The sequence below is a fragment of the Patella vulgata genome, chromosome 2 (assembly GCF_932274485.2).
Source record: "Patella vulgata chromosome 2, xgPatVulg1.2, whole genome shotgun sequence".
NCBI classification, from domain to species: Eukaryota; Metazoa; Mollusca; class Gastropoda; family Patellidae; genus Patella; species Patella vulgata.
Window position 1 is genome coordinate 56,199,602 of NC_065880.2, and position 12,652 is coordinate 56,212,253.

Sequence of the window (12,652 nt, forward strand, 5' to 3'; positions counted from 1 at the left end):
TTTTGCCTTAGCGCCCGAAAGCCACAATTCTGAATGGATTATCCAGGCCTTCACGTCTAAAAAATCATGGAGAGCTAAAAAAAAAAAGCTCTCCTGTGATTGGAAAAAACTGAAAATCGCGGAAGTGTCTGTTGTCATGACGAAGCTGTAGTCTTCATAGCCAGGTATGCATGTGTAGATATATAAATATTATCCAATGAAATTACTCTGTACAGGGCTAATTAATCGGAAGCGTTTAAAAAGTAAACATGAATGACACTCGCTGAGGCCGACCGATTTTTGTCAATTTCTGACATTTTTTTGTGGAAATAAAATACGCAGCTGGGAAGAGCGATTATGAAGGACTTAGGAGCGCAATAAAAAATGCACCTGGATTGGGATTTAGGTGAGCGATGGAGCGTGAGAGCGACAGCGCGCCTCAAACGTGAAGGCCTGATTATCTTGGTATACTTATTCCTTATACTCTAAGGACGGCAACTATTGATGTTGATGCACCCCCCCCTCCTCCAAACCCCCTGCGCCCCTGGGGCAGTGTCACACCCACTATTAAAATGTGTTCGTCCGTTTGTCTGTCCTTCACACTTTTTGGGAGACAATAACTCTTTCTAATTGAGCTAGAATAATCAAACTTGGTGTAGCTGTTTATTAGGTTAATACCTTGATGGAGTTTGAAGATGAGCATTTTCCGCTTAGGGTAAGCGGAGATAAGCAATTTGATTGGTTGATGCTTTGGGACACGATAACTTTAGTTCTAATTAAGCGGAGATAAGAAATTTGATTGGTTGGTGCTTTGGGACACGATAACTTTAGTTCTAATTATGTGAGAATGATGAAACTTGGTGTATAGTTTCATTCATTACATCAATACCTTGGCTAAGTTCAATAATGAACATTTTCTGCTCAGGGTAAGCAGAGCAATAAGCAATTTGATTGGCCAAGATTTTGGAACACAATAACTCTCCTTTTAATTGAGCTAGACTATTCATACTTGGTGTAGGTGTTTATTGGGTCAATGCCTTGATGAAGTTTGAAGATGAGCATTTTCTGCTTAGGGTAAGCAGAGATAAGCAATTTGATTTGTTGATGCTTTGGGACACGATAACTTAAGTTCTAATTAAGTGAGAGTGAGGACACTTGGTGTATAGCTTTGTTTCATCAATACCTTGACTAAGTTCGATAATGAACATTTTCTGCTGAGTTAAAATGTTCAAACTTGGTGTAGGCATTCATTAGGTGAATCCCTTGATGGAGTTCGATGATCAACGCATTGTCTGCTTATGGTAGGCAGAGATAAGCAATCTGATTGGTTGATGCTTTAAGGGCACGATAACTTTGGTTATAATGAATTGAGAGCGATGAAACTCAGAATCTAGATTCATTATTTCATTACCTTGACTAAGTTCGATTGTGCAAATTTTCTGCCTGGGCTAAGGAGCGATAAACAATTTGTTTGGTCAAGACTTTGGAACATAAAAACTCTGCTTTTAATTGAGGTAGAACGTTTAAAGCTGATGTAGATGTTCATTAGGTGAATGTCTTGACTGATTTCAATGATTAACATTTCAAGCTAAAGCTAAGATGAGCTAATCAATTTCATTGGTGGATACTTTGAGACAAGATAATCTTGATTCTATCTGATAGAGAGTGATGAAACTTAGTGTGTAGTTTGTTTCCTCGATACTTTTGAAAAAAGAAATGTGCGATTAATTAATATGTGTCATTTATTTATTTTGGGATTTCAGCGGGGGACATCAGCCTCACTGTTGACTTGTGTTAATCAATATTCAGGAGAGTACACATATATTTATTCATTGGTGTTGTACAAAATCCCATCTCATAAAAATGGAGGGAAACTACATCCACAAAAACCAGAACAGGAAATGATATATATTTTTGTTCTCTAAACATTAGAGTCAATCAAGGGAGACAACAGAACATATTTACTCTTTGACAAAGGGAGACAATAATACAGAACATAACATAACCATGATATCTAAATAATTACAAGTCAGACTTAACAATCAAATCCTTCTCTCTTTTATATTAAACAAAAAGAAAATCTTACTCAAGAAACAAACATGTAAGTATGCTTAATATACAAGTCTATCTAGAATGCACCATTTTGTAATGATTGGATTAACGTAGCTGGGGAAGCACCATTTTTGGTTAATGTATCAGCCAACTGATTACTGCCAGATGTCCAATTGATTTTGTTAACAGTATGGTTGATCATCATCTCTTTAAGTGAACTAATCTCTAAACGTAATCGTTTTTCTGTCACCAGTTTATTAGAATATAGAGCAGCATGCAGATCTTTGTTGTCAACATAACAGTTTATAGGTATATTCTGATGAGGATTGTCAAACAATAATTCACCAAGTAATGTTCTAAGGAAAATACTATTATCTATAGCATCTGCTAGAGCTAATGTTTCTGATGCTAAAGTGCTTCTAACTATCCTTCGAATCTTCTTTGACTGCCAGCACAGAGGGTTAAACTTCTCATCCCTTCCACATAACAAAATAATATGACCCCCTTGACTGGCTCCATCTGGTAGATTTCCAAAAGAAGCATCACTAAATACACATATGTTGAGTTCCCCAACCAAATGTTGAAATTTCAAGTCAACATTTTCTGATAAAGCTCGACGAATCACTTTATTACAATCATAAAGTGTCTGTACAGTACCATTCTTAACTTGAGTAGCAAGCTGACAAACATCAAAGTTTAAATCGGGGCGACTCTGATTCGCAAGCCATAATAACTGTCCTACTTTACTCCGGAGAGTTGTTTTTTCAGGTTCTGTGAGTAGAGCTTGACGTGGGGTATTCCTATCAATCTGTATTGGCTTCAAGTTCATAATATAATCATGTTGATTCATAGCAATGCCATTCTTGTTATGTGATATATTCAGTCCTACATACCTAAAACAATCAGTTTCCTCTTTACCAACATTAAATTCTGTTCGTATCTTATCTATAACTCTTCTTTCAAATTCAGTGGTTCCTGCCCAGAGAAAGTCATCAACATGTACAGCAAGTAAACCAAGAAGTGTACCATTCTGGTACCAATAAAATACAGCTGGATCCACCTGGGATATCTTGCCTCCAGATTTAAGAAGGGTTGTCTTAACTTTTTCATACCACTTTAAGGAGGCATCTGAAAGCCCATAAACACACTTGTTTAGTCGCCATAACATTCCTTTTACCAGGGCCTCCTTAGGCGGTTTTAAGTATATTTCCCTAGATACAGTATTGCCCTGTAAAAATGCAGTTTTAATATCCATACTTCGTACATCCCACTTCTTTTGTACATTTGGATGTCTATCATTCTGTCTATTATCAGGTTGTCTATCTTCATCAAGTTGTTGACCGTTAACAACATCTTCATCAAGTTGTTGACCGTTAACAACATCTTCATCAAGTTGTTGACCGTTAACATCTTCTGTAGTATTGTCATCGTCAAATGAAACTACCGGTTTAGTTTTCTCAGTATTTTGTCGCATATTTTCCCAATCTTCAACATATTTTCTTAATTCATTTCTTCGCTCATCTTGGGTATTGGAATTGGTTGAATGCTGATTTTGAGGTGTAAAAGTTGCTATCTTTTCATCTGTGGCTTTTCTCAATCTGGAAGAATGAACCCTCACACATGCACCTCCATGACCAACAAAGATAACTACACCATCTTGTCCAATTACCCATCCAGGTCCTTTCCATTCTTGATCTCGTAGGTAATAAACTTTGTCTCTGGAAACGTAATTCCCTCCATAAGGTCTAACTTGTTTTCGTAAGGCTCGTCTGATCTTTTCACTAGATTCAGCTGAAATAAAAGCTTGTCTGGCTGCATGTAATGCTGAAAGATGATCACTCATTATTTGTGTCATTGTTCTTCCTGTTAGAGCTGGCGGTTCATCTATAAGGACATGGCAAATTTGGATTCTTTCCAAATACTATCTGATATGAGCTGTAACCATAGACATTGTGCAGACAATTTTTAGCAGAAACGGCCCAAGATAATGCTGTCTCCCAGGATAATGACGTATCCTCTTGTATTTTCATCAAATTTTCTGTTAAAGTGGCATTATTTCTCTCCAAAACACCGTTCGACCAGGGCGAGTATGCAGCAGTACACTTTACAGTCATATTTAATAGTTCCGCCATATTACGAAAAGCTTCATTGTTGAACTCTCCACCATTGTCTGAATAAACACCAATAGATGGAACTCCATATATGCTAACCCAATGCTGCATAAATTTATCAATAATAACTTTTGGTTCTTTACTTCTGATGATAGCGGCAGCACTCAGTCGACTGAATACATCAATAATATGTAGATACCATAAACCATTACTCAGCTGATGTAAATCTAAGGAAACAATTTCATTAAAATTAGAGGCTAACGAAAAACCAACAGCTGGTTTATAGTTAGGTCGCTTACGATTTTGACAAATAGTGCACTCTATACAAACTTTTGACAAAATATCTTTTACATTAGAGGAAACTTTACCAGTACATTTTAACAATCTATCAAAAGACCCATGTCCAAATTGTTTATGGAGTTTCAAAAGAATTTTATATTGATCTTCCTTTGAAAAATCATCAGTAACAATTAAAACAGTATCTTCAGTACAAACTGAATCATTATCATATAAAGGTTGATTAGAATGAGGTTTAATATTTAAGCTTATACAATAATGTCCGCTAGACGTCAAATTTACATCAACTTCTTTACCAAACATAATTACTTTATCATTATTTAAATCAATTACAGTTTTAGCTCGCTTTAGCGAAGTTTTACTTAACAATAAAGGAAGATCTTTATCAATAATCTCAATTTCAATATCTAGAAATTTATCATTGATTCTTGCAGGTACAGTGACAAGTTCATGTGACTTAATAGTTTCACCATCACCAAATTTGAATGGAGTATTACTAGGTTGTCTTTTAACCTGACCAATATATTTACTATCAAGTGTCTTAAGGTACTGTTTTAGCGAATCCTAGCGTATTCATTAGCAGGCTAATTCATTACCGGTAAAATCGGCGTATTCATGACCAGTATATTATAGGGTTGATTGGTCGGTATATAAAGGTGCTAATTAGTAATCATCAGTGCCAATGTCTATGGGTGTTAATTAATCAATTAAGACAAGACAATAGAAGGATTAACAAGGTATTTATTATATAATTTAAATAGTCATAAAACAAACAACAGTTGAAATATTTCATATTCGAAGACTATATTTACATATAAAACATCGTATTCAGTTGATGCGATTAATAATAGCCATAGTTTCGTAGTCATCTTTGAACTGAGTATTGCGTATAACTTAAGATGTTAGGCCCTACACATAAGAATATTGAAGTTGACTAAATTAAAACATCAAATACGGTGGTAAGAATATTAAATACGGTAAAAATATGAAAGATGTTTCGTTGCTTATAGAAATTGATGTTTCGGTTCTGTTGATTTTTTAAAAGTTACTTACGGCTTTATACAAGGAGTACATGTCCATTTAATCTCTTCTAACCCTTTCACCGCTCTTCTATATGCTGCCTGAGATATATCTAAAGAGAATAAAATTATTTAAAATTTAGTGAATGGGTTAAATATTTTATGAATATAAGTTCGAGTAAGTAATTATTTCAATACTTATGATTTATTTCAATACTAATGAAAGCAAGCAAAATCTGTGAAATTATAAATACATACCTATACATTTTCTATGCTGCCATAGATTACACTCTTCACACTGAAGACCTTCTTGTCTGGGACGCACGGTGGAGAGAGAGAGAGAGAAATGGGGTTTAACGTCCACTCGACACAATTAGGTCATTTCGGGACTAACATATGGTTTAATTTTATTTCAATAATTCGCTTGCGCGTAGGGGTCTTTAGCAGTGGGAGGAAACCGGAGGACCCGTAGAGAAAACCCACGAGGTTGGACAGGCGACCCTACTCCTTGTCACGTACAACCGGGGATTCGAAACCACGCCAGTCGACTCAATGACAGACTTTATGATACAGCGCGCGCACGCTAACCATTCAGCCATCCAACCCCCCTGACGCACGGTGGAACGGCAAGCGATACAAGGATACATTGGAATTAGGCTATAGTTAACTTGATATGTATCTGAGATATCGATATCAAATGGTGATAGTTTCTGATTTTATTCGAAATATATACAAATTCCAAGCTTGCATCGGAATTGGTTTGAAGTTTAAAATACAAAATAACAAAGCCGGGATTTATAATCTCAAGCTTAAGATTAAATAATTTAAACAACTCAATAATAAAAAAAAACAATTTTAATACATCAAACACCAATAATTAATTAATAATTATCGTATAGGCTTCTATCCACACTGATGAGTACTAATTAGCACCTTTATACACCGACCAATCAACCCTATAATATACTGGTCATGAATACGCAGTATCGATGATAGCAGAGTTAGCCGCTTCACATATTAAAATTTCACCGGGAGTCAAATCAGTATCTGCACCAGTATATAAAGTGATGTGGGCATTTTCTTCAGCTGCATCTGGATTATCAGTATTGTTAATGTGTTGTATTCGAGTAGGGCATTCTTTCATCCAGTGATAACGAGAATCACAAATTCTGCATCTCGAAACAGCTCCACTAATCATCGGATTCAATTTCTGGGATACTCTCAAGCTGTCAGTAGATGATTTAAATCTGTATCTAGATCTAGGCCTATCTTCATATTTTAATCTACTGCTATTGACTCTAAATGCAGACTCTGTGACATTAACATCTAGGAATGAATCTTCTTCTTGTTTGGAATTTAATGTACCGGTACTATCACCAAATATTCGATTTAAGGCCGATTTCATCTCCTCAAACTGGATTGTGGGACATGCTGTTAGGGCGAGTTGCCTTTCTCTCTTTGATAAATTGGCGCCGTCAAGAAGCTTAAAGGCTAAAACAGCCTGTGGCAATGTCATATCAAACTTCTTCATTTGGGTGTACTTCTGTTCATATTCCATAATATAAACAGACATTGATTCTTCTTTTCTTTTAAACTGATCAAATGCTGTGTATGCTGAATAGGCCCTGTCAATCTTGTCTTTCTCAAAGACTTTATCCAGCTCTGTCAATAAAATTTGAACACCACCATCTACATTCAGGTCTGCAGCAGGAATATCTTGTGCTTTCTGTCTGGCTTTCCTCCCTACTTCTAGAGATAAAGCAATGGCTATAGCTCTCTTCTTTTTGTCAAGGTCTGTTAAAATTTGCCACATGGCAATCTCATTCTTCAATTGCTCATAAGTCTTCCCTTTCATATCAGGGGGATTCTTCACATTAATATTGGCTGCCATCCTCAAATTATGCAGGTACACGCTCTGCTACTATTTGTTAATCAATATTCAGGAGAGTACACATATATTTATTCATTGGTGTTGTAAAAAATCACATCTCATAAAAATGGAGGGAAACTACATCCACAAAAACCAGAACAGGAAATGATATATATTTTTGTTCTCTAAACATTAGAGTCAATCAAGGGAGACAACAGAACATATTTGGACACAGATCACTAAAGATTTCCCCATTGACTCCAATGTTAATTCTCGTATCTTAGACCGGCTCTAACTTTTTCCCAAATTTTCGTTGGGTAGAACGCTTTCTACCACAGATGGAGCAACATGTGGCAACCCCTTGCCCAAAAGCACGTATGAGGTTCTTCATGAAAAACTTAAGATACACAAGCTGGAAGTAGAGACAAGTAAACATGCAATTTCAGGCCCTACATTTCAACGTAACCAACCTCTCAACTCTTGTATCCTTCCGCATCAAAATTATGAATATTCACCAAAACCTGGCAGAAAATGTATTTTCAAACCCTTTTCCTCAATTCTACACCAAAAAGTCAACAAAAATCGCCATGCAAAAGGGGGAAAAAGGAAAAGGGAGAGGAAGACTAAAAATAGCTTTGGCCCTTGTTTCGTGGGTGACGGCGTAGGAATATTTGGTGATCTGTGTCCTATATAGGGATGAAACTTCAGGTATCACCAAAAGGCCTTTTTTATTTCCTTCCCATGTGTTCTGGCAACATGCCGGTGAAAGAAAATCAAAATCAAAGAATAACTGTAAAAATGATGGCCCTTTAAGTACACATGCTGCTTTATGTACACTGGTGCATCTCAGGTCCATAGGCCTTTTGTGCTAAAATTTAAAAATCTTTCTTATTAAAGGCAGTATCTGAGTTCTGTGAAAAAATTAGACAAGTTAAGAAACTACATAGAAAACACTCATAATTTGGAATTTTTTTCAAAAATACAATTTTTTACTGCCATGTGATGAAAAATGTACAAAATTTACATGTAGCATCTCTCAAAATACCAATAATTTTCCACTTTTTTAAATATCCGGACGGACAAGAAATATATTTTTAGAATCTGTGGACAATATGCAAACAGAAAAAATGCAAACCAGTTGCAATGATTGTAATATTAGAGATCTATACTGAAACATGTATGCCTACCCCCTGAACATGCCACTGATTGAATTAATCTAATCTATGGTTGCAGAACTTACATTACCAAAGGAATCTGTCTAACAGCTATGTTTTACCATCCCTGGCTAACATATGCACATATAAACTAAAATAGGTGCAATAAATATGAATTATGGTTAAAAATAGGCCTTGATGAATGAAAAAAAATGCCATATTTGGTCTATGATCACCCCTCTCTAACAGAAGGGTCACAGAATACACAATGTTCACAAATTTGGGAATATTTCAATGTTTCCAACATCTCAAACCTCAGAGGCATGTTACAAATTTGTATTGCAATCCTTGTGCTGAAGCAAGATGTCTGGAACTTTACATTAATTTCCTGAAAAAATGAAGTCAAAAAAGTAGTCATGACAGACTTGACAACATAAAAAGAGACCTGAAAAGGAGAAAAATTAACATTTTATTGTTTTATAGGCAACATAAATGCAGCAAACACCACAAATGCTGGATTTTGATAAGAAAATATTGAACATTAAACTGACATTTACACATCTACACCAGTTTTATATCTGGGTCTGGTCTCATTGGCCTGAAATGCCTCAGGGTTCTACGTTTGACTCTGAACAAATAAGGGTTAGAAATCCTTGAAATGCACAAAAAAATATTTTTGGGTGAAAAATAACATTCTTAGCTGTAATTCAACCACAAATTCCAATTAAGATCATTTTCATGTCAATACAGGTGCATTTAAATCCCTCAAAACACATTAATAGAAAAGGGTGGGGTGGGGCATTTATTGCCTCTCTAAACAGAATGATGGAGTAAAAAATGTCTAGAAAGGCTGGGATATTGCTTTCTACATGAAGGAAATGCAAGAATGTAATGTTTCAAAGGAGAAAAAAATGCTTATTCTGGGTAAAATAGTGGCAAAATTGAGCCAACCCCTGTTTTGAACATTTTGTACAAACCCATCTGCTGTACATTATTAACTCAGTGTTACCAATTTTAAATTTTCTGTAGGAAAGCTGGAGCTATTTCTAAACCTGAGAAACATGTAGATCCCATCTAAGTTATATTAGCAAAGAAAATATGGGCATTTTTAGACATTTTGATTCATTTTAGTAGTCATGAAAATATTAATTTCTACATCCAAATGGGGGGAATCTCAAGATTTTTTGTGAATATTCCTGATTTTTAGACAAAATTTGGTGAAATTTCAATACTGTTCACTTTATCTGTGCTTTCTGAGACTGAATAAGCCAACATTGGGCATTAGAATATTTTACTTACTGTTAAAAATTCAATAAAAATTGAAAATTGAGAAATTTGCAGTAAAATTACAATTTTTCTTCAAAACTTTTATTTTATTTTTTTTTCATTAACTTTTTTTAATTTTTCTGTAGCCAAACTATATTATTCATATTTTCTGAGAATTTAATCTTCATATTTTCAAAACTAAGGCATATCAGTGACAGCCTTATCACACACAGACAGGACACAGATCACTAAAGATTTCCCCATTGACTCCAATGTTAACTCTCGTATCTTAGACCGGCTCTAACTTTTTCCCAAATTTTCGTTGGGTAGAACGCTTTCTACCACAGATGGAGCAACATGTGGCAACCACTTGCCCAAAAGCACGTATGAGGTTCTTCATGAAAAACTTGAGATACACAAGCTGGAAGTAGAGACAAGTAAACATGCAATTTCAGGCCCTACATTTCAACGTAACCAACCTCTCAACTCTTGTATCCTTCCGCATCAAAATTATGAATATTCACCAATACCTGGCAGAAAATGTATTTTCAAACCCTTTTCCTCAATTCTACACCAAAAAGTCAACAAAAATCGCCATGCAAAAGGGGGAAAAAGGAAAAGGGAGAGGAAGACTAAAAATAGCTTTGGCCCTTGTTTCGTGGGTGACGGCGTAGGAATATTTGGTGATCTGTGTCCATTTACTCTTTGACAAAGGGAGATAATAATACAGAACATAACATAACCATGATATCTAAATAATTACACGTCAGACTTAACAACTTGTTTGTTAATATTTTGTCTGAAAATTTGGCAAAACAAACCGAATGCCTTGCCTTCTTTGCCTTTTGTCATATTACAGCCATTTCATATTTCATTCTCTTCATTTTGAAAAGTGCCATATCAGTCAATTTCGGCAAAACAAACCAAATGCCTAGCCTTATTTGCCTTTTGTCATATTACAGCCATTTCATATTTCATTCTCTTCATTTTAAAAAGTGCCATATCAGTCAAAGCAGGAATGTTGACGTATATATTGCAGCTTTAGCAATGCTCTCGGTTTTTTTTAGCTTGTTCTCTATCCATCTCTTGCAAAATGTGGGCGTATCCTGCCTGGCAGCCGCTGGTTCAATAAAGATATATACTTGCTAAATTCACCATTGTTCTCTGTGATCCAGGAGGTCAATAGGTCAAATTTTCCGTTTTTTGCATTAGGAACATTTAAATCAATAAAATGTCAGCGTAAAATAAAAACTAAAGCGAAATCTTTCTAATTGATAATAGGAATATTTAAAACTTATCTTTAGGTGGTCTTAGCACCCACCGTAAATTTACTTTGAAACGTTGAAAAAGATATTGCATAACAGAACCAAAACACTTCGAAACCTTTTTCAAAAATACGTAAAAACTGTCAAATAGAAATCTCCCCGATTTAGTTTAACAAAGATTGTTATACATAATGGACTGATTACCACTCAGCAACGTATTCTACGCAAAATTTTACTATAGAAAAGTTGTGTTTGGTTTTGTGCCCATTTGATGGATCCCCCACCGTGCACTGAGTAATCACACTTACAATAAAAAATGTAAACTTGCTAAATTCAGCTTTGTTCTTTGTGATCCCAGATGTCAAAAGGTCACATTTTCCGTTTTACCACTAGGAAGATTTAAAGTAATAAATGTCAGCGTAAAATATAAAAACTAAAGCGAAACCTGTTATAATTAATAATAGGAACATTTAAAATTTATCTTTAGGTGGTCTTAGCACCAAACTTTTACTTTGGAACGTCAAAAATGAACTTGCATAACAGAACCAAAACGCTTCAGAACCTGTTTCAAAAATATGTAAAAACTGTTAAATCAAAATCTCTCCGAATTAGTTTTACAACGTATGCTATGCATAATGATACTAGTTGTCAGAAAAAACAATTGAATAGTTTCATGGCAGGCCGCATCACAAAGCCTGCCATAATTTTCCCCGCTAACATATATATATCCTGTGAACTACTATGTACAATGCATTCGTCGGTTTTATCTGTGTCCATCTCCCGGCGAACTTCATAAAAACTCATAAAAAATTGGCAAACTTTTAATCTCGTTGTCAGATACGTGTTTTCCCGTCACAGATTAACTTCGGTTTTCCTAGACTGGGATTCTCGGAAATCCACGCGGCCTGCAGGCTGGAGTCCAACACTGAAACTATTCAATTGTTTTTCAGATAACTAGTATCATTATGTATAACAATCGTTGTGAAAAAAATCGGAGAGATTTTGATTTGACAGTTTTTACGTATTTTTGAAACAGGTTTCAAAGTGTGTTGGTTCTGTAGTGCAAGATCATTTTCAACGTTCCAAAGTAAAGGTTGGTGCTAAGACCCCCTAAAAATAAATTTTAAATGTTCCTATTATGAATTAGAACAGGTTTCGCTTTAGTTTTTATATTTTACATTGACATTTTATTGCTTTAAATCTTCCTAGTGCAAAAACGGCAAATTTCACTTTTTGACCTCCAGGGTCACTAAGACTAAAGGTGGATTTAGCAAGTTTACATTTTTATTGAAAGTGTGATTACTTTCAATCATTTTCAGCTTCTCTTCATAATACAAGAATGATTGCGCTTTAAGTGCAAATAAACTCATTTAACCTGCCCCAACGGCAGACTGATTACCACTCGGCATCGTATTCTATACAAAATTTTACTCTAGAAAGTAGGGTCTGGTTTTGTGCCCATTTGATGGCGCCCCCCCCCCCCTCCGGTCTAGTCTTATTGCCATACCGGACTATTTCCATATAAAATAGAAATTTACAATAATCTTAAAGGTGGTATTTCTCGTAACTATATGGATGTAAAAAAAAACAGTATTCATTGGGTTTTATTTGAGATAAAATAGAAATATATGTTATAATT

The 12,652-nt window shown here is 35.2% G+C and overlaps 1 protein-coding gene across 1 annotated transcript; it reads right to left on the reverse strand.

Moving 5' to 3' along the window:
* Positions 1-5,374: 5,374 nt before the first annotated feature.
* LOC130010710 (uncharacterized) lies at positions 5,375-7,460 on the reverse strand. The gene is made up of 2 exons (XM_056098660.1): positions 5,717-7,460; positions 5,375-5,571 (listed from the first exon to the last, which is right to left on the reverse strand). The coding sequence occupies exon 1, from the start codon at positions 7,347-7,349 to the stop codon at positions 6,429-6,431; it is 921 nt and encodes a 306-aa protein (XP_055954635.1). The 5' UTR covers positions 7,350-7,460; the 3' UTR covers positions 5,375-5,571; positions 5,717-6,428.
* Positions 7,461-12,652: the final 5,192 nt, after the last annotated feature.